The sequence below is a fragment of the Macrobrachium nipponense genome, chromosome 23 (genome assembly GCF_015104395.2).
Source record: "Macrobrachium nipponense isolate FS-2020 chromosome 23, ASM1510439v2, whole genome shotgun sequence".
Taxonomy (NCBI): domain Eukaryota; kingdom Metazoa; phylum Arthropoda; class Malacostraca; order Decapoda; family Palaemonidae; genus Macrobrachium; species Macrobrachium nipponense.
Window position 1 is genome coordinate 47,995,416 of NC_061090.1, and position 23,949 is coordinate 48,019,364.

At 39.6% G+C, this 23,949-nt stretch overlaps 2 protein-coding genes across 7 annotated transcripts in view; one reads left to right on the plus strand and one right to left on the minus strand.

Moving 5' to 3' along the window:
* The window catches only part of LOC135200312 (uncharacterized), a 338,907-nt gene that overhangs the window by 217,967 nt on the left and 96,991 nt on the right, over positions 1 to 23,949 (minus strand). The window lies entirely within an intron of this gene.
* LOC135197787 (uncharacterized) lies at positions 13,953 to 14,498 on the plus strand. Its single transcript, XM_064224903.1, has one exon. The coding sequence runs from the start codon at positions 13,953 to 13,955 to the stop codon at positions 14,496 to 14,498; it is 546 nt and encodes a 181-aa protein (XP_064080973.1).

The window sequence follows — 23,949 nt, forward strand, 5'->3', positions numbered from 1 at the left end:
GAGAGATTATCATAGTATTTCTGTATAACACTTTCACAGAGTTTTGCGATTACAGTTATTATTATTATTATTATTATTATTATTATTATTATTATTATTATTATCATCATTATTAGCATTTGAAAATAGTATAATAAACAAACCTATTATACATGTGTACCATAAAAATCTCTCATCTCAGTAGAGAGAGAGAGAGAGAGAGAGAGAGAGAGAGAGAGAGAGAGAGAGAGAGAGAGAGAGAAACACACTCCCTCTCCTCCTGTCACATTACTTGATATATTTGACAGCTGTTGCCGACCCCAGCCACCTCAGCTTGCTACGTGGAGTTCAAAGACAAGATGCAGGGTAAAAACAGATTTTCTTTCATTCTTACATAATTTTTTTATTTATAAACTAAAATCTTGCTAATTCACTTTGGTATTTTCTTTAATGATGATATTACTGCTGTTTACATTAATATTGATATTTGAAAATTAGTAAATTATTAAGAGAGAGAGAGAGAGAGAGAGAGAGAGGAGAGAGAGAGAGAGAGAGAGAGAGAGAGAGAGAGAGAGATTATTGTAGTATTTCTGTAAAACACTTTCACATTTGATTTTTGTATTTACAGTTATTATTATTATTATTATTATTATTATTAATATTATTATTATTATTATTATTATTATTATTATTATTTGAAGGTAGGAGACCCTCTCTCAAACATGTTTTGTTAAAGATGATGGCAGCATCAGTGGAATTGATTTTATATATGGTCTTTTAAATTCTTATTATTCTCTTCTCATCAGGGCTGATATTTGCTAATAGCTGGCCGATGTTCATATCTTGGTTAAAGAAATGTTTTTCTAAAATACTAATTTATTGATATGATAACAAAAGTGGCGTATGGTCGCCATAGGGTTAACAAATCTTAGTCTGACGTTGTCTAAGGGCGTAACGGAATTCCAACGTTTCCAACCGTATCATTGGTTCATTTTCAAGGAAAGGTGAGCGTGAACTGATTGGAAAGGGGTCGTTCGTCGGATTTATTATTGTCCTAGTGCTCTGTCTGATGAGCGCTGCGTTTTCATTGGTTGAACAGAGGATTAAGTCCCTGAGTCAAGCCGTCTTGCAGAGGTGGAAGCTCGCACTGCTCTTCGCATGCGGATGCTAGAGACTGGGAGCGTAGTACATATTAGGCAGGGGCACTGATTGGTCCGTTCAATCGGCTCTATGGTGCTGGCAGGCGGCGCCCTACGCGCCACTGTCAGGAGGAGGAGTGAAGTCTCTTGAGTGTGTTGAGGCTGGGTCTCTCCTTCCCAATGTGTAGGTCTCCAAGAGGCGGAGGCGACAGTGGTCTGCCGCCTTATCGATAATTCCGATATTAGGAATAATGTCCTTCCGAGTTATCCTGGTACTGTGGACGTTTCTAGTGTGGTTATGGATGGCGCCTTCCTGAGCGTGCCAGGATATCTTCTAGGAAAATCACATCGTTGTCATACAAATGTAGGCGCCCGGCCATTCCCGGACAGGGCATTTGTATTGGTAGACCACGTTAGTTTTCTTGAGAGGGTCCCTGCATCACGGGGCTGGATTGTTTTTCAGGCCTGATTATGAAAATACGTTATCTGGTGTGGATCTCTGCTTTTGTCAGAAATATGACATTTTTATAATAAAATAAAGGAAGGTTTAATTATGGCTTCCCACCCAACAATTATACAGCTTAAAGTTTCTACAATCGGCAGCTAGAATTGTGAAAATTCGGGAGTTGCGTTATTTCTAGCAGCTAAGTGACTAGCCCCACCCACTTTTGAGGCAAGAGAGGAACAACTAGCAAACATGGCTTCATAAATGCTAGGGGAGGGCTTCAATCATATAATTACTGTTCAAGTATGATCAAAACTTTATTTTATTATGAAAATTTCATTTTTAATCAAGGAACTTACCCAGTAATTACAGCTGATTCCCAAATTGACAGGTGGGATACATGAACACATATACATACCAACACAATAGTAAAGATAATCAATTGAACATAAATAAGATAGTACTGCAATAATGCCTGTTGTTCCTCACCTGTAAATGAGCTGCATCAGGAAGATACTGCCACTGGATGGCAGTCATTTAACTCTTTGTGGCGCAACAGTAAAGCCAAGGGTCGCCTACTATATTGTGGGTGCCTTGTAGCAAGGATTATTACAACTGCTGACAAGGACGACAAGTTGCCCCTGCCCAGCGTGCAGTACACAAAAACAAAACAACAGACCAAATAAACATCACCTAACAATGCCAAAATTAAAAAATACACCACTACTCAACCAAAATTAACTGGAGGGTACTCCAGTACATAGTAGTATTCCCAGACTCCCATAAAATCCAACACCACAAATCAAGGCGAAGAAAGGAAGAAGGAAGGAATTAATGCTTCCTATACTTCCTCCCCCAACACCATGCCAGCCACTGAAAAAGGACCCAAAGTACTGCAATTACCATGGACAATTTCAACTTCCTTGAAATAATGTGATGCAAAGACCGTTTTACACCTCCAGAGGGTCGTTAGCAAAATTGCAAAGGACAAATTATGTTTAAAAGCCAAGAAGGGCTATGGCTCTTATTTCATGAGCTTTCACTTTGCACAATGGAAAATCCTCCTCTCCCAGAGAGGAATAAGCTTCTGAAATTACATCCCTTGGAGGTATGCCAGGGTCGACAGAGGACATGTGGGATTCCAAACAGAACACCATCATGCTGCCCTGTGAAGGTAAAACTTTAGAGCCCTCACAGGACATCATACTCTCTCTTGGTCGCTTGGACCTAAAATTTCCAACAAGCTCTTACTCATGAAAGGGTGGGGCCAAGGATTAGAGATTGACTTGTTTTTGACTAAGAAGGCTGAAGAAAATGAGCATAATGCATTCCTTTCTGAAAAACCCACCTTTTTGTCTAAAGCGTGGATTTCACTAATCCTTTTTGCAGTAGCTAAAGCTACTAGGAAAAGATGTTTCCCTAAGTAAGATCTCTTTTGAGATATAGCATACAATGGTTCACAACGTGAGCCTAATAACCACTTCCTTCTGTCTAGTCGTGTCGAAGGATTTATTTAATCCAACAAATTCTGGTTGGAGGATAAATCTATTCCTCTGTGTTGGAAAACTGAACTTAATATGGCTCTACAGCCTTTGATAGTGAATGTGGCCAAGCCTTTCACATTCTTCAAAAACAGCTGATAGTCTGCTACCTCATTTACAGGTGTCAGAGAAGATTTACTACCCTGTTTTCTTTGCACCATGTTCTAAATGTGGTCCACTTAGCTTGATACACTCTTTCAGAGGAACTTCGTCTGCAATTAGCGATAGCTTGCGCAGCTGATTTTGAACATTTTTTCTTCTGGCAGGAGCTCCCAAAAGTGAAAACCCGGTCAGGGCCAGAGAAGACACCCTTAATGGAATCGCCAGAAGTGGGGTTGTTTGAGCAAAACAAGTCTTTTGCGGTGGTAGCTTGGAAAATCCACCAAAAGTTCCATTAGGTCTGGAAACCATTAGCATGCAGATATTTTTCCTGACCAATCTTATAGCATGGTGTCTGTTGCCCATGCTAGGGGATCTGGGGAACAAAACAGCAGAAGTCTGTTGTTTCTTGATGTGGAGACTAGGTCTAAGATCGGGGTTCCCCACAACTTCCACTGGTCTAAACAAACTTGGTAATTCAGAGTCCACTCTGTTGGTAAAACTTGTTTCTGACGGCTCAATTCATCCACCAGAATGTTGAGCTTCCCCTGAATGAATCTTGTCAACAAGTGATATGATTTATTTCTGCCCACAGCAGGAGGACTTTCACCATCTCGTAAAGGGAGAACGAGTGAGTTCCCCCTTGATTTTTTAGGTACCAGAGGGCAATAGTCTGAGTGTATCATTACAACTTCGCCTACTACCTTCTTGAAATGTTGAAGACCCAGGTGAACTGTCCTCAACTCTGACATTTATATGCCAACTCTTTTATTCTTGAGACTATTTCCCCGAGACTTTATTGTCCCCTAAGACCACTCCCCAATCTAGATTCGACGCATCTGAATAGAATTCTTGGTTGGGGTTCACTGATAGGAGGGATTTTCCATCCAAAAGTCTGCTCTCTACCTTCCACCAACTTAAGTCTGACTATTTCTGAAGTCACTGGAAAAATGATCGAGTCCAGGGATACCTTTCTGTCCCCATTGGCTCTTAAATAAAACTGGAGCGGTCTCAGGTGCAATCTGCCTGGATGAATGAATTGCTCCATCAATGATAATTTTCCTAGCAAACTCATTCAAGCATTTGCGGAGCAGTGATTAAAGCTGAGAAATTTGCTGGCTGTCTCCAGACTAGACTATTTTTTTGACATGGAAAAACCCAAAAACTCTGAGAGACTATCATCACCCCCAAATAGAGAATTTGTTGAGTAGGAGTCATGTAAGATTTCTTGTGAAAAGTTTTTTTAAAGGTCCTCGGAACATTTCAATTCTGATTAAGCTCGTAGAAGCCAATAGTCCAAGTACTATAAGGATATTCTCAATCCCATCAGATGCAGCCATTTCGCTAGAGGGGCGAGAACTCTCATGAAGACTTGTGGCACTGTTGACAGACCAAAACACATTAGCCTTTGGAGTAGGTTACTAGGGCACTGGAGAGTTAAATAAAGATATCTGTCCAGGGGCGAGAACAGAAGGGCTGATTTCTGTAAGGGAATATCACCCTTAGAAGTGAAAAAACACCACAGTTCCTTCTTCTTCAAAATCCCCATCATATGCAGGGAAGCTAGTTCCAGAGAGCCATCTCTGACTCCTTTATCCATGCATGACAGGACTCCCAGCCAATCCAAAGAAAACACATCAGAAAGATCAGGACATTCTCTAATCTTGCAGGCAAGAGCTCCCTACCGGCCAGTCAAGGAAACTTAGTAACTTGAAAATACTTTTCAAGAGGTGAGCCATCTCAGAACAGCTTAACATGAAAATACTTTTCAAGAGGTGAGCCATCTCAGAATAGCTAAACATAACTTTAGCTGTATGAAAGGCAGATCTCACAGAATCTACCAGTCTGGAGAAGTCCCGCTTGACGGAGGCAGAAACTACCAGAGAAGGAGCTTCTCCTGTGACGCAATACTGGTGCCTTCTCTGAAAAAAAGTCTTGCAGGCAAAAAGCAAAAGATGGCTTTGCCCTGATCCCTCTTCTCCAAAAGCCCGGCGTCGATGTCTTTCAGGGCTCTCTGAGAAGACAACAGCAGCAAAGTCAGAAAGTAAGGAGGGATCCTCATCTGTGCTGTCATAGGAAAAATAGATGCCATTGCAGAAGTTGCTGGGGAAAAAACCAAGAAAATTTGAAAGAGGGTAACTCAGTAAAAAAGGATAAGCTGTAGAACAAGAATCTTGAACAGTTTCATCCCATTCCTCCTCCAAGGAAACAGGAGAAAAGGCTGAAACTGGCGGTTGAGGAGCAGAAGTCGTCTTCTTAAGCAAGTTCAAAATACTGTCAAGCGTGTTCTGAATAGGAGCCACTGAAGGAGGTTCATGCGTGCCTACTGGAGGGAAGGTGTGTGACGAACTGATGAAGAAGCTAAATGACCAACTGAAGAAGCTTCCACTGTATGCGGAATACCTGAATTGTCTTTCAGCACGATGCAATGACAGTGGGCGCTCAGGTACTTTACTCCTGTCCAAGAGTAAACACAAACTGAAAGTGATGATGCAGACAGGCGGTCAGGAGCTTGAGGGCCATTCCAACAAAGATGGCCGTTCTGAAATTGGAGAACAAATGGGCCCTAATGGGTACTGAGACATTGCTTGGTCATACTTCAAGGCTACACTTGATGCATTAGGGTACTCGAGCGCAACGTGTACTCCAGGAGTCTAAGGGTGCTTTGACGACAAATCTGTGACGAAGAGCACTTGCAAGATAACAGGAGCTTAGAGGAAACATCCTGACTTTCTGCAACAGGAGAGCCAGAAGAAAAATACTCTGGACTGTCCCAATGACTGCAGGAAGGCTGAGGACTGGAAGGATGATCTCTAGTTCTCTTAAACAGCAGAGGAAAATGCGGGACACATCTTGTTGCGCGCCTTTTCAATGGGCGTGGAGCGTCCAAAAAACGCCACTGACGTCTGGGTGAAAACTCATCCGAACTCGAAGACAGTCGGTGAACGTCCAAGGAAACACCTTTCCAATGGTGTTCAGGTGCACCTGCAAATTAGCATAAGGTTCAGCAGAGGGGGGACACAACCCGTGGGCAGGCCCCACTCGCCTCCCTTGGGCTACCAGTTTGACTCCTCCCAGGTACAGGGAATTGTGTCACTGACCTTGGCCTAGGAGAATCAGCGGGCCATGAAGCCACCTCCTTGCACACTGCACTTACACCAGGTGCTACCGGGTGCTCCACTAACACAGCACCAACACTAGGACACTAAACCTAACTGAGTGAGAGATTTGGCAACAGCTTCGAACCTCCAATCAATGCTACTCTCAAGACTGGCAATGGTGTTAGGTTCAGAATTAAGGGAGCTGGACAAAGGAGTGGGTACAGATTGAGAATTGGGAACAGGGTCAATAGCAAAAACTGGTTTAACATTGATATCATCATCAACAAAATCATCTGACATGATTCCTGGTAAACTAAATCTTTGGTTATCTGTCTAGCTATTGCCTTTCTTTCTATATCCCTTGCCAGTTTACATAAATGTGATTTTAAGGTCTTCCATTTATTCTTATTCAAGTCCCAACTTTATATTCATCACATCTTACATTTATTGAATAAATTTGTCCCCTACAACCTGTGCAAATAGTGAGAATCACATGATTCCTTAGTCATATGGGTATTAGAGCCCTTGCTGCAAAACCTATTACTACTGGAACTATTGCTCGTCTGACACTTAGTTCAAGTCCAAAATCGTCGTTATCGGTAAAGTTACAATCATCCAAAATTGCCAAATCAGTAACAATAGAGCCTGACTCTGTTTACTAATTGTGCCTGAAGGCAATACACAATCAGAATACTTCACCAAAACGATGAGAATACAACTTAGAACGAATTCCAAATTAAGCTGGAGCTAGCAGCTACTGTACAACCATCAGTTGGCAAAAACAAACTAAAGCCATGTTTGCTACTTGTTTCTCCTGGACACTAGAAAGAGCACAACTCATAAATTGTCAAAATTCTAGCTGCCGATTGTAGAAACTTTTAGCTATATAATTAGTGGGAAATTTGTGACTATTCTGGTGGTAAAGGAGCACCAAAGTTCTCTTTTCTTGAGAACCCCGAAAGAGAAAACGTCGCAAGTCTCAAAGATCCATCCCTAATTGCCTTGTCCGTGCATGACAGCACACCAAACAAGTCTGCCACAAAGTGCTCGTCCAAGTCCTTGAAGTCTTCTATCTTCTTTGCAAGGGCTCCTACCATACAAACTAGAGAGCTGAACACTTCGAAAACCTTGAAGAGCTTCTAAACTAGGTAGTCCAATTCAGCCAAAGACAAAATAAACTTCAACAAAGCAAAACCTGAACGACGAGAAGAGTCGATGAGGCTGGAGAAGTCCCCTTGGGAAGAAGCAGAGACTTCCAATGAGGGAGCTTCCCCAGTGCTGTATGACAGGTATCTCCTCTTAACCATATGAGGAGGAGGTGGGGTGAAAGTAACCTTTCCTTGCTCTCTTTGAGCCGAGAGCCAGTCTTCAATTTCTTTCATTGCCTTCTTGGGGAGCCTGGAGCTATCTTCTGGGAGGCTCCTCATCAAAAGCGAAGAAGCAAGTGAGGAAGAGCAGAGTCTTAGTTGATCTCCTCTTTATCCTCTGACTAGATTGGAGACAGGGATAAATCCTGAGCAGGCTTGGAAGTGGCAACTTTCTTTAGGAAGCTCATAATTTCAGAAAGCTGTTGCCTGATGGGTACCAAAGAAGGGTCGTCTTTATCCAAGGTGGGTGCTAGGTGCTTGAGATAGGAAAAGATGATGAGAGCTGGCAATGGCTGCATGGACAGTGGCGCCAGGTGCTTGGAAGCTGGTGCTGGGCACACTGGGAGCTGGGACTGGCTCTGCTTGGGAGGTGGTGGGTGCTACGTGCTACAGATGAGAACAGGAGCTTAGGTGACTGGCACTTGGAGTGGTGCTTCGGGTGCTTGGCACTCTTCCAAAAGAGGGACTCTACAAAAGGCAATCGGGTGAGGACATCACTGGCAAATCCCATGAATGGGAAGGATCGAACTGAAGCAAAGACTGAGGGATCCACAGCGTAGCTGCAAGAAGGGTGTGGGTGGCCAAAAGCCTCTTTGTACCACTTAACAGACAGCGGAGAAGACCAACCGGTGTTGTCCATGTGGTTGTTCAATGGCTGGGACGAATCAAGGAAGGGCGCCATGAGGAAGCACCTGTGGCACCCACAATCAGAATCAGAATCCAAACTGTAAGACAAATAATGCTCATCCAAGGACATGCCTTTCCAACGGCCGTCTGTCGAAACCTGGGATTTTGAGGCTCAGCCTAGGGGGTGGCAACCTGTGAGCAAACCTCACAAGCCTCCCTTATTTCTTCCCCCAGGGTTAGGGGAGAGGGACAGTGACCTTCATCTAGGAGAGCCAGGGGGACGGGACGCCACCTTCTCCACTTGCACTTCATTACACACTTTCTCACTAAACACTGTCCATTAGGACTTTCAGGGATGCCCCTATCTCAGACACAACTCACTATTAGGTTCAACTTCTTATCGAACCTGGATTCGAGATTGATAATGGCATTGGGGTCGAAGCAGAATATAGGAATGTGTGGAACGATAGAAGGAGGTGTAGAAGGTATGGCAAGACTTAAGATCTGACTTAGGGTTAGGGGAAGAATCTAGGCTAACAGAAACCCTACTATTGGCCCTTTCTCTTCCTATTCCTTTCAACCTTACTAAGGTGAGATTCAAGAACTTCCACTTTCTCTCATCCTCATCCTTGCACTTACCAAAAGTATTTTCCTTAAAACATACCTGCCCTCTACAGTTACTGCACATTTTATGTGCATCGTAGCAAAGTCAGCCTAGACTTACAGCCTTCACTACAATACCAAACACTAGAAGCACTTGAATCAGACATAACTAATTCTAATTCAAAAACCTAAGCCAAACTGACAAAAACAAAGAAACAAAGGCTACACCAAAGCGACAATACTTCACCAACTTCCAGCGAGAATGCTAAAAAGACCGGTGAAACAGGGCTGTAGCAGCTAGATGATGTTGCTCATATGGGCAGCAAAGGCGGAATGATGCCACCAGTGAAAGTCGTTATACACGTACCCGCACAAAGGGTGGGGCTTGTTACCTACACCATGCAATTGAAATGATACCATGACTTTTTAAATCTAAGGTTGCCTTGTGAGTGAAAGTTAAAGCTAATAATTACATACTTGGTAAGTTACTTATGTACCTATATGAAATATACAAGCATAAACGTTAATAATTCTTACCTCTTTAGCCATATTGCTGTATGGACAAAAAGTTTTTGAAAAGATCACAACACAGTTTTCCCTAATCTTATTTCTGACATTTTCAGCCACTGGACCTTTCATATCAACAGCTGCCACCTGGCAGCTTGGGGAACCTCCCATCAGAAGAGTGTAGTGTGGCCAATCAGCTCCTGCAAATTACAATATATTTCAGTCACAATGATTTTGATCAATCACAATACAGAAAGTAAGAAAAAATTAGAAGAGTACTTTTTACTTTAGGCATGAAGTTTTATAATAAAGAAAATGGCACAAAGATTACAAGTTCTTAATTAAAGTGAAACAATTGACAGCCAGTCTGATTTATTGTAAACTGGCATTACAAAACTTGTTATATAAATTATCAAGTACTTTTCTAGCTTTGAAACAGTTCCAAAACAGCTGATTTCAGCTCCAATGTTATACGTAATCAGTTTCAAAAAGATAAGTGCTTGGACTATGGTCTCTAATATGTCCTCCCAGTGTTAAAATTAAATTTTCTAAAAGTAATATCACAGTTTTTTAAAGTAAATTGTATCTTCCCTAACTATACAAACCTGAGGTCCTTCACATTAGAAATTACTTTCAGCAAAGCTGGAAAATGGCTGTTGAACTCTTACACAAGGTGGTTAAGCAGTAACTACAGTCCGGTAAGCGGGAATACCCACCTGCCAGGATATAAAAATTTCAGTTTGCTTTTCTGCCCAGGTTTCAGATTGAGGGGTGGAATGAGGTGGGCATCAATGTAATGTAAAGAACCTTAGATTCGTATACTTAGGAAAAATATAATTTTCTTTATCATTTGTTCCTACACGATCCATATACAAACCATCAATCCTTCACCTTATGAAGACTCACTAGTTGGAGGGGGGAATCTGAGCGAGTCTCTTTGAACCGACTGGAGTTCACCACAACTGGGCTACTCCTCCTGGTTGAAAGAGCAAGGAGGAGTACATCTAACATATTGATCAAATGTCAGAATTCTAGACTTTTTCGAATGAGGGAGGAATCGTAACTCACGCGAAAAAAGGTTGGAAAGAATCTTAAGAGTAGGAGGCAGTAAAGCAAAGACCTGACAAGGGTTTGTCTTATTGCCAGTCTCTCCTTCCTCCCGTGCTAGAGGAAGGAATGGGAGTGCTTCTATGATTCTAGAAATAAAAAAGAATGGGTGCTTGATGTGCGGACTTAGCGCGTTAGACACCAGTTCCAGCAAGTGTAGGTTTGAATCCTATTCTCAACCTAAAGAAAGAGAAGTAGGAGAGCAAGGAAGGAGGAGGAGGAGGAGGAGAGGCCAGTCACTCTTGTAATCCCTCTCACTTCCCGAACCGCACCTTAGGCGAGATACTACCTGTCCTGTTAAAAGGAGCCAGGTAAAAAAATAACTTATTGAGCAGCCACCAGAGGTCTGAGGAAAAAAGGTTCCAAGGACTTGTAGGCAAAACCCAAAGGTAAAACGACATAAATGTGGTCCAATGAGACCCCATTTCTGTTTCCACACTGACAGATTCCTCTGGGATACAAGGAATGAAGTAAGCCACTGATTTCATGAGCTCTCGAGAAGAATGTACAGGTGTCATCGCCGCCAGCTGCTGAGAACCTCCTCCCAATCGTTTCACAAAACCAGAAGAAAGACGTATCCCTAGACACTTCTTCCCTGGGTGATTTAGTACTAGTAAAAAGTCATTGACATCCAAGTTAGGGATGTCCATTCTTTTCCCCAAAGTACCGCAGCACTCTAACAGGACAATGTAATAATTTATCTGGATCATCGACTACAAAGTCCAAGGAAAAGGGGACCATGAAGGACTTGAACCTGGTAACAGATGCCAACGGCGGATTCGGAGTTTGCTACAACAACCGACACGGAGTCGAGGCATTGATCCCATTCTCTTGAAGGCTCACATGAAAGAAGGTCTTGAGAAACATCTGTCTCATGATTCTTGCAACGGTGTGTTAAGAGCATGAGACAGGAACCCTAAATGAGAGTCACAAACCACCAAGACCTAATGAAGTTTCTCATCAATGGCTAAATCTCGAAAGAGGAGAAACAAGGCTACTTTTAGGTGAAAGAATAGGCTGAATGTGGACCTAGGTCTTTCACAACTGAATCGGAAAGAGGCAACTCTCGGTGAAAGAAGACAAGGAAGTCTGATCACCTGAAGAGTAACTCTGACCATAGAAAAAAGTCCCATCTATGACACAAACCAGCAAAGAAGCTCCAATCCTTGGAATGCTGCAGAGGACTAAAAGTTATTCAGCTATTTTTGTTGCCCCTTGGCAAGAAAGCCTATGATTGCAAGGGAAGCTGGATAGTTTCTAATCGTGAAGTCAAGGATTGTTCTGCCTGAGGATTGTTCTCCCATGTCACTGACATCGAAGATTGGGTCAGGGAGGAACTTTTCTCGGTACTTCAGAAGCAGAGCTACCAGGTTGGGTAAAAGGCGAAGTCTTCCAGCATTCATCCTCAATTCGAGGTCAACAATGTTCATTGAACACCTTACGAATTAGACAAACACAGAGAGACGACAAAAACATTGAGGTTGTCCCATAAAGTCATCGTGCATCATCGCAGCGGCCCATGGGTCAGGTGCGATGGAGCAGAAGATCTACAGACTTCTGTTGTACAGTAAGTTTCAGAAGTGAAGCGACAGATTTCAGAGGATTTCGTTCAAAATTTCCTAATTGGCAACTACAACACGTAGCTGAAAAACCTTTTTTTTCTACAGTGAGAGCTCTATCAAACAAAATAAAGCTAATATATGATGCACAAATATCAAATCTATGATATTTATAACAATCATAAAAAAAATTACGGTAATAGTAATTATTTTAAAGTACAAGTACCATCCTACTTACAACCAAGCTTGGTTCCGACCCACTGGTTGTAAGTCAGAATAGATGTAAGTCGAACCTTAGAAAGTGGCCAACTTACTGGGTAGGGTAAAATATCAAACCTTTGCTATATAAAAGTGCTTAAATAGTACTATAATGTAATGTACAATCATTATTTCAATCTTTATACCATAATGTACTTCTACTAATATATTTTAATCATTTATGTAATATATATTATGTACAATCAGGTATCGAGTTACAATGTGATTAGGTTCTTACATGCATGTCAGAAGTCGATTCTTACGTAAATTGGTTTGCAATTCAATCTACACTACAGTTAATACCAAATGATGGTGTTGATAGGGCAGGGTAACTCAAACTGATACTGCTCGAGTGATGAGAGCTCTCACGAGATGGCGCAGTGCCAAGTAAGTCAATGGTCAACTGTCAGAAGTAAGGTTGTAAGTACGAGTGGTCATATGTCGAGCAGGTTGTAAGTTGGATGGTAGTTGTATAGTAATTACTTCAAACTATAGAAACGAAACAATTTGAAATTTTTGTTCAACACAGGATAACCAACATTACCAATGTACATTTCCAGCAATGTGGAAAGAAATATTTAATATCATAGTGTACTGTATTATCAATTATTTTAGCGAAGATGCATAAAACCATGCAAGAATCAATAGATTGTAAAGGGAAAATCTCCGCAACATTAAACATAATCTACCATGAATGCACCTAGATTCAACAGAGAAGTTGGGTGTGGTTGGTAGTTCCGATTTTAGCTTCTAGGACCGAGCGTGAAACACCATCTTCGAGAAGGCTCTAACTGCTACTGCTACCTTCAGGTGACTAGGCCTAGTTCCAGGCATAGCAAGGCTTACAATGCAGGGCAGCTGTCTTACAATGCAGGGCAGCTGTCTGTTTTATTTAGGCAAAAATAGAACCATTAGGACCGACACCAGGACCTGTTACTTGCACCTGGGAAACAGGCTCGCTATATAAGAAATAAGAAAGACAGTCGCAAGCAACCAGAACACCCAGGGCCGTTTCTAGGCACAGGTGACACAGGCGGTCGCCTGGGGCACCATTTGCTTGGGGGGCGCCAAATTGCCATCCAAAATTAATAGATAAATAAATGAAAGAAGTATTATTTTTACGTGAATAATTCAAATAAATAAATATAAGTGTAAACGTGAAAATAAATGAATAATGGAAGTGTTAATACTTGATGCAACGGTGTTTAATGTTTCGGAAAAGTTGACAACACTGGATGAGTAAATGTAGTCAGTATCAAGGAGCTTTAAAACTAAGACAGCCGCCTGCTCCCGACGCCACCTTAGTTAAGTTCTAAGCATTGTGTTTACTCCAATCTTTACTTCTGTAAATAAAATTCTGCAATCACAATGCATGCATCTGGATGTAGCTGTTGGCATTCTCAAGAAGGCTGAAACCTCCCTCGTTAGCTACAGAGACACTGGGTTTGCTGATGCCCAGACATCTGCCAAAGAGATATGTGAGGAGATGAATGTGGAAGCTGCTCTAAAGCAGAAAAGACTCAGAACTACTAAAAGGCAGTTTTCCTATGAGGCCCCTGATGAACCTATTACCGATGCCTTGAAAAAATGGAGTTTTCCTTTTTCAATGTAGTTGTGGATATGGCCATTGAATCTCTGAGAGAGAGAACTGGAATGATGAGTGATGTTGCAAAGAAATTCAGTGTTCTCATAAACTACTCTGACCTGACATCTAGTGAGCTAGAAAAGCAGGCAAAAGATTTGTGTAATACACTCACATCTGGGGATCATTCTGATTTAAATTATGGTGAACTGATTGTAGAGATGCAGTCATTTCCAAAACAATGGCCAAAACAAAATATGACAACATTAGACCTTCTTGTTTTTCTGGAGGAGAAAGGCCTGAAAGAGATCTATCCAAACATGTGGGTGGCATTAAAAATTGCTCTCACTACACCTGTGATTGTGGCATCTGCAGAGAGAAGCTTCTCTAAACTTAAGCTCATTAAAACATTTAAGGTCTACTGTGACTTAAGCTCATTAAAACATTTAAGGTCTACTATGTCACAGGAGCGCCTAAATGGGCTGGCAATAATTAGTATCAATAGAGAAATATCCAAACAAATTTCGTATGATGACACTATAGATGATTTTGCTGCAAGAAAGTCAAGAAGAGTCAGGTTTTAAATATGAAAAATTAGTGAAGAAAACTTGTATATAATAGTTTTAGCATAGCCCTCAACATATATGCATTGAGTTCTATGGTTTTAGATTGGCAAGATTACCTTTTTCAATTTATCTTAGGTAGGATTTGCAATAAAAATGTATAATGGTGTTATTCTATTAAAATTTACAAAAATAGTTTGTATACTTTTGAGTCTATACTTTTCCTTGTTGTGTATACATATACGTGAAGATGATTTATTAATAAAGTGTTGTTTTGTTGTGGAACTTGAGATGCTAGTTGTGTTCGAAATTGTTTATGTTATTATTTCCAGCCTGGAGGGAAGGGGGGCGCCACGAGTTCTTGCCTGGGTCACCTAATGAACTAAACAGCCCTGAGAACACCCGTAAAATGACCACCTGGTTAAGTCGGGAGACAACAGACCCCACCACCCCTAACCCCCCTCTACCTCTACCTCTATCTCACCCACAATCCTAACTCCACCCTTTTCACTTCAACCTTTTACCTCAAATCTTCTAATCATATTCCAACCGTCAAATTTAAGACTGAATTTGCGTAAGTGGGCATATCATAAGGGAGTGATATCACCCAAATTCCTATTCCCACGGGCAAGCAGTAATCAGTTTGATACAGTCAAGCATTATTGTATAACAAAAATGTATGAGTTTTTTGGGGGATATATATATATACATATATATGTATATTTCTGGGCTCAGCCGTGTCGCTCCGTGAAATGTGTCTTCTTTAGCACTCACGTAAACGAAAACGGGATCGACTAAAAACTGCCACCCAAGACATAAATAAAATATGTACTGAAATATCACATGTTACGAGCAGGAAGGAAGCCCACTCGAAACTGGTACAATACAAGGATACGCCGTAATGGCGACTCGCCGCCGCCCGCTACGGTAAAGTGACGCCTAACAAAACCCTAAATAAAGGCAAAACGAAAGGCAAATTCACTCCCTAAATATTGAAAAAAGCTGAACCAGTACTTAACTTGGGTGAAGAGGCAGATTGACGATCCATAACGAGGAATAATACAAAACAATGAAAAAGAACAGATAGCTTTATACGAGCGTGCAAACACGAGGAGGCTATTGAAAAGTATGACGTCACAGACGCCTTCAACGGGGTAGCTAGGTGTGACCTATGGGTCGGCTCCCCGTATTTAGGGTATTTGATGAGGAAAAGGCTAATTGGAGGGGTTGCTGTGGTAGTGTTTAACACTCGCCCCAGTTTTATACCGACACCTTTTATATAGGTGAGCGAGTCAGAGGCTTCTGACATGTCCAATTTAGCAGTTCTCTGGTATTATAGCAATATTTTACTAGAAATAGTGCTAAAGAAGACACATTTCACCTCGCCCAGAAATAGATTTTTCCTATGTCAAAATCCCTTATATATATATATATAAATATATAAATACATATATATATATATATATATATATATATATATATATATATGTATATATATATTTATAAAGCACCCGAGCATGACCAATAGGCCTAGTGCTCGATTCTTAAAACAAGCCTCTGGTTATTCCTGACTAGATAAAAAGGTCCTGAGAGAGAGAGAGAGAGAGAATAACAGGAGATACTCGAATTAAAATAATGCTCACCAAGCATATTCACGCTCCGGATCGTATAGACAAGAAGAGTCTCAATTATGCACTGAAAAAAAAGGTGGAAACCTAGAAAATATTTGTTTGATGCGACCCCGAATGCAATTCCACATGCAAAAATTTGCAAAATTGAGGAATTCGATGAAATTATTAACTTACAAGCTGGAAAATATATTTCCTTGATTCTTGAATAGGCCTAACCATTTAGCCAATGCTAAACGTGCATATAACTTTGATTTCTTTTTTTTTTCACATTAACTTGTGTCTTATTTATATTTCATTTAATCAGATGCTACACTTCTTTGTGCTTTATCAAAATAAATCATAATAACTTTCGATATAACGCTATAAAAGTAGAAAGTTAATTTGCAAATCATATTAGCTCAATGCTTATGCACTCGGTTCCTGCTGCCACTCTATGGTGAACACTTGATATCACACATTGAGAGCCGCAGATGTTTCTATGGGGAAAACTTAGTTTTTTTTTAATAAACAATAAACAATTATTGAACTAACAGATCATTCACTGGGAAATACTTTCTGTGCTTCTACAGTTAATCACTCATACGTATTATCAGATAAAGAGGATAACAATAATTAGAATAAAATATGCAAACTGGCAACCCCACGAGATTCTAAAGAAGTACGATCAATTCTGAAATTTGTCGCTTCACTTCTAGAACTTACTGTATCAGGTGGTAAACAGAAAGATGATAAGGAGTTTTCAAGATGAGCAACCTCTCCATGAAAGATTGAGTGAAGGAAGCACTCTGCCCCAAATCACTCAAATCCAGAGGCTGCACTTGCCTGTCAATACATTCCATCCAGAAATGTGTTTGGCTTATATAATTATCAAGTGGACTACAGTTACACTCGAGCACCTGCAATGTCAAACAAAACAGGAGATCCAAGACCCTTTTGTTTGGTGATATATGCCACTATTGTGGTGCTGTTCAACAACACCACTGAGTGTCTCAAAAAACAAATCCTGAAACTTTCAGAAGGCCCAAAAGGCTACCAGCTGTTCCCAAAAGGGGAATACAGGAGAGGAGATGGAACGGAACTTCAATGGAAGATGGCCGAGACCCAGAAGAAGGCAAATACTTCTCCAGATGGATATTTACTACTGGTTCTTGGCTATGTCATTATCAAGTCCAGAGACTTACAGACATCCCTTCATCAGGGCATCAGCAGTAGGAGGACAACTTGTTACAAGCATTCTTTCTTTACCTCCTTCCTTTTACCTTTTTCCCGACTGGAAAGAAGGTTGAATGAGACACACTTTCTCAGAACAGAAAGAATTGTCCTTCAAAGCCTGACTTGGTTGGGCCAAGCAGATACAAAGACCCAAGGGTCTTGGCCACTACCTGAAGGACAAGGCAGATGTCCTAGCATGTTCCTTGACTAACGCGGTATCTACCAACTCTTTAGAAGAGAGAGGCAGAACTGAATAAAGGTCCGTTCCTAGGGGTTGAGACGACAGGTTGCTGTCTGGTTCTGGGGAAAACCAACCCCCTGACAAGTCTCCAGATGGCAGAGTCCTCTCCAGGAATGAATGCATCCGAGGAGGCAAAGCCCTAAAGGAGTGAAAGATCACAGATCTCTTGGGAGACTGCCTAGAAGGAAACCATAGCGGTGTCCTCCAGGATCGCTGTCTCTTGTTACCAGAGGGGATATCCTTCGTGGCAAGAAGAAACAGCAAGAGATCCAAGTCTGGGCGAAACATAGTCAGGACAACCTGCAGTCAGCACAAGACCTCTCTAAGGCAAGAAGAATCGCTCCTGTTGAGGCAGCGTAGGGGAGGAGAGCTTGATTGGGCTTCTCAACCCAAATGAACTCCTTGTCTGGAGAAAAGGTATTCATTTGGTCAAGAACATCCTTGTAAGCAAGAAACATGGCAGCCTCTTTGAAACCCAATTGTGAACTGATGATGAATAATGAGGAGTCATGATAGTCTAAGGAAGATTCCCTGTTAGTGATGACATTAAGGAAGTATAGCAAATTCCACCTATCTTTGCAGCTAAGCCCCACCAACTGCATGCCAGTGATTGGCTAGCACTTGAAGGGGTAATGATATCACACTAGTTAACAGTCCAAATGATTACCAGTACAGATACAACTCCATTAAGTAATGTTGAGTTTTGTGCATGGATCATGACACCACAGATTTGAGTTCCCAGAGTTCTGAAGTATGCAACAGATCTCCAATAAAGTATATATAAAGTTAGTATATATCATTGTGATCATTTTATCTGTGCATCTTTTTTCCATCCTACACAGCCTAAATACAACACACATCATGCTTTTTTTCTTTTAAATTAATGTTGCCCTACATTAGCAATCTGATATAGACCACATAAATGGAAATAAAACATAGACTTATGCAGCCAGTTGCAAGGTTCAGCCTACTCATCAATTTCTTATATTTTCAGGCAATACAGGTCATAGGCTTACTCATCAACTTCTTACATTTTGAGGCAATGACAGGGCATAGGTCTACACATCAATTTCTTATATTTTGTGGCATAAAAGAGCATAGGCCTACATGTCAAATACCTATATTTTGAGGTAATGACAGGGAATAGGCAGGTCAAATTCTTATATTTTGAGGCAATGACAAGGCATATGCCTATCAATTTCTTATAATGTGAGGCAATGACAGGGCATGGGCCAACACATCAATTTCTTATGCAAATAGTTTTCTACTTGTATCTGTTGGAAATGGAGTAACTTTTAATTAATAAAGTAGTTTCATCTCTAAGATATATAATGTATATGCATGAAGCGGAATGCACATGCATAAGCAAGCGCACTTACATATACACATATGCGTGGATGACCATAGTAATTGTAACACCACTTATACCACTGAGAATAAAATCAAAACTTGAGGGCACATAGCTGATGGGACACAAATCAATCATAACACTGTCTTAAGCCTTAAGGGCCCCAAGGACAATACAATCGCTGGATCCAGTCATCTGAACTGTTAGTAAAGCTCACTGTATATGGGGTTCGCCTCTGACCAAAAGTGAACAGAGTTCATCGGCCTCTCTGACCAGCTCGCAACCTGCCGTTGTCAGGTTCGAGGTTTCCGTTCTAGTTCAGGTGGCCCAAAGCCTCCACACCTATGGTGTGATCTCAAGATTTACTTCATTTAGAACTATACTCTGAAGAGGCATCATGGCAGCTACCTCAGCAGATAAGGAGTTCTCAGAGGAGTTTATTGAACCTCATAGGAAAGCGAAGTTAGGCTTATGATTAATTAGTTGGAAAATTACAAAAGGATGAGATATATATAAATAAATATATATATATATATATATATATATATATATATATATATATATATATATAATATATATACATATATATATATATATATATAAATATATATATATATATATATATATATATATATATATATATATATATATATATATATATATATATATATATATAATATATATATATATATATAAATGCTTAAAAATTCACAGTAGATGCACGTGACTTCATTAAATAAGCAAATACCACAGGAAAATGATAGTCAGAAATATAATATATATATATATATATATATATATATATATATATATATATATATATATATATATATATATATAGATAGATAGATAGATAGTAGATAGATAGATAGATAGATAGATAGATAGATGTATGGTCATATTATTGTTACATAGAACCTGCAAAGACTTACAGTTTTCAGTTTTGACAGATTATATTATCCTATGCATTGTATCTCCACAGAAATATAAAAAGTAGCAATTCCTGACATACAGTAAAGCACTTGCAGCGGCTGCCACGTATGTTGATGAGAATTTTAGTAATTCACTCTCAGAATCAGTTAAATGTGGATGAGTCATCTGAATCATCTTTAAGTCATGAGATGAATTAGTGTGTTAAATGATGTTATGGGTATAATGAACTGATGGATCAACTATTATAGATATAGATTATCAACTTGCTAAAGGTTTGTGAAATGTGTGACCAAATGCATTGAACGGAAACAGGAGATCATGCCATAGCTTTAGGATCTGGTCAACTTGATGTCACAATTCAACTTTCTTTAAAATCAAAATTTAACAACCTAACTCCACTGCAGAAGAGTAGATGATAACGATGAGATTAATTGTGAGGTTACATGGAGGGTTAAGCTGGGGAAAGCCCTCAGCCAAGTAAGAACCTGATACCTTAGCTTAAATTAGATTTGGAAAAGTTAAGTTTGGATGCATTTCTGCACTTTATGCTTTTCCTGGCATTCTAAGTCAAGTTAAGAGGGGTAGGGGGTCCAGGCCTCCCAGTCATGTAAGAAACTGGTACCTTAGATTGGGTTAGGCTATGGAAAGTTACAGCGTATCTCTGTCCCCAATAGTATACCTTTTGGGTTACCTAGCCTAGTCTATGGTATTTTCATGCTTCATAATTTGTGACAGCTTGCTGATATATAGGTATGAACCAGCTATTTATCAACAGATTCTGTTGAGATTTACAGTAGAACTGAAGCCTCTACAGTGCCCCTCTAGTTCAGTTACAATCTGTTTAGCCCACTAGCTACATGCAAAATGGGTGCTGTGTTTAGTACCAGTCCCTTGGAGAAATAACCTAACACCATAAATGAAAGATTGTAAATAGACTAATAAAAACATAAACAAAAGGCATAAACAAAAACAAATGGCAGTGGCAAGAAGGTAGGGTAAAACACCACTGATCCAAAGAAAAACCACTTTTTCACTCTATATTTAATCGCTGGAACAACAATACAATTGAATTTTAAGCATACCATTCAAAAGATTGAAGTCTCATCAACAAATGAGATATATGCAACCGCCTTACAAAGTAAAATAAGCATGTGAAGTCTTCATAAAATGTGTTAAAGGCAGTTTTTAAATTCAATTTGACGTGTGATGATTGTGTGTGCAATTCGGTTATACTATCGGTACCACGTCCTTCCCAGCCTTCCCATCGCTCATTTGAACAATACTTGCATATATATGTAACATTTATTGATATTACTCGAGATTGCAGTTGTAATCAGCACAAATATAAATAACATTTTGTTGCCTATATTAGTGAAAGTATGAGATGTCTTATTCCCAGGGTCATGTTTTGAATTAAAATGCATTTTTACCTTGTAATCAGTGGTTTTATCCTTACTGCCATCACAACTGAAACTCCACAGTGCTTATGTGATTGTACTTATACACATTTCTTTCTTAATTCACTCCAAATTCCACTTGAAATACATGAGAGTTTGCTTACAGCAATGCGTTGGAAGGAATAACTTTTCTGGCAGCCAGAATCCACGACCAGATGATGGTTTAGTGAATACACAAGAGAACAAAGTTGACCTGAGTTGTGGGAATGTCTTTCTGATGAGGAAGGGCCTCCCTTTATCCTAGTACAGGACATTTTGGTATTTGATCACATGAGCTGATAGGTGTCACTTGGAATGTGTGAAGAACATGCATTACATTTCCAAAATGCTAAACACCCAAAGGCATATTCAACAGCAGCAAAAATCTTAATTAAAGAACACATGCACAATACCTAACCTAATTCTAGGTGAAAAACTGGTAATTCTACAAAAGCTGTGGGGCACCATGTTTAATACCAGCCCCTCAGGGAAGTACACAAATACAAACAACAAATTACCTACCTCATTAAATTTCTCATATTATCTCATCTGTACCAGTAAATACATACACCCTTTTCTATATTAATGTCCAAAACTTTTATTAACCCTTAAAGGACAGATTGATCCTTGGGAGTAGTAATAACAGGTTTGGGGTGGTGGACAGATTGATCGGACAGATTGATCCTGTAACTAAACAATTTGGAAAGAATCGGGCAGGAAAGAGATGCCAATATTTTTATAGCCCATAAATTCACTAATGGCATCTTTTATACTGACTAAAATCACATATGTGGGCATCTCAGGACTTCAGTTCTGCTTGTGACTTGAAGGAAGAACTTCCTGTCTCTCTTTTATATGACATCTTTTTGTAAATTTGCTCGTAAATATACCAAGGGGTTGCCGTCTTTTTTTTGGTTCTTGTCTTTTACGATAGTTTGTCAGTTGTAAATGTAATTTTACAGATAGAAGTGGAAGGAAAAAGTAGAAAAGACATGTACAAGTAAAAAAAAGTTACTGAATCTTCGTTCTCAGTACATTTGCTTAAATATTTTTCAACAAATATGCTAATAATTTCTTACTGCTTCTATTTCTTATGTTTTGATATTGTGTGAGCAGTAATTATTATTTTGCAAAATAAATTAATTTAATAGTACGTAAAAACATATATAAGTTGGTAAAATTTACGATTGGCTTGTAAAAGAGGCCCCACGAGGGGTTGTAAAAAGTAATTTTCAACTTCTCATGGAAGGTAGGGAAAATATATATATTTTTTCTTTCACCATGTACATTTGCATATCTTCCTCTTTCCATTGATGAGTTTTTTTTTCGTAAATTGGCTGACCTCGAAATTTACCCTGTCCAGTAAGGGTTCATAAACGATATCTTCTGTAGCATTACCAAAACCAACAATCGAGCTCACAACTAAAAAAAGGCTTTAACAAAGTGGATATTTTGCCGTGTCACAGCAGGCTAAGTATTTGACTATTCAGCCAGCATTTCTGGTGCACATGCTTAGTTGATTAGTGTTTTATGCCATTTAAAGCCCACGACTTAAGTCATTTTCACTTGTAGCTACTACCTAAAAATGTTTGCTGTTGGACCAGTTATGTTTCTGATAAAAAACATAGAAAAAGAAAATACTAATTTTACTGATGACTATGACGTTGACTCTGGATGACAACAACCGCCCTTTCTTTCAATTGCTGAAGTCTACCAAAAGTCAGAACAAATATAACTTTAAAAACTGGAAGCTTGTGTAAAGGTCAAAGTAGCTATATTCAAACTTGTGGATACATTTAAATCTTAATTAAAAAATAGGGCTACATTTCTAATTATTATCCTTTATTGAAATTTATCAGAGTTGGCAACCCTAATAAAGCCACCAAAACGTTTTTGTCCATCCAATTAAGGTAAATCTATAATTTTATTTCAAAATGACAACAGGAAGCATGGCATATAATTGGTGGGATGCGGGGTGGAGGGTGAGCCCCTAGCTAAGCAACCCCACCTACAAGGTTATGTTATGTTAGGATGGTGTCCTTTGTAATCAGATAGCCTGTCTGGGGGGTTGGAGCCCCTAGGCCATGTAACACGGCCTACTAGGTTAGGTTAGGTTATGTTAGGATGGTGTCCTTTGTAATCAGTTGGCTTATTTTTACGAGTTCCAACTCAGGTTTTCTGAAGTAATTATGTAGGTAATATTTGTGCTTTGTGTTTTGAATGATTATGATACTAGTAACCTAATAGTAGCTAGGTACATGCACATGCAGTCAATGATTTTTTTTTTTTTTTGGATGTAGTAGGGGTGTAGAAAACAGAAAACAACTCATTTCCCACATAAATTACTACATATAATAATTCAAAACACAATAAAACACCCATAAAAATACATAAATTAGTATTTAAGAAAAATGGAGTTGGAACTGTTGTAAGGTATTTCTACAGAAGCAATCCGCGGTTGCCTAGACTATGGCAATTGACGTTTTCCTATGTTATTTTACTTGCTGTACAAGATTTGAAACTAATATTTATTCGGACGACTGTAACTAAGCAGTAATTTACCTTTGAAGGCTACATGACAGTACCAACGGGTCGGCTTACGAGTTCAAAGGTAAATTAAAGTTTAGTTCCAGTAGAACGAAAAAAATGATATTGTTAAACTACAATAAAG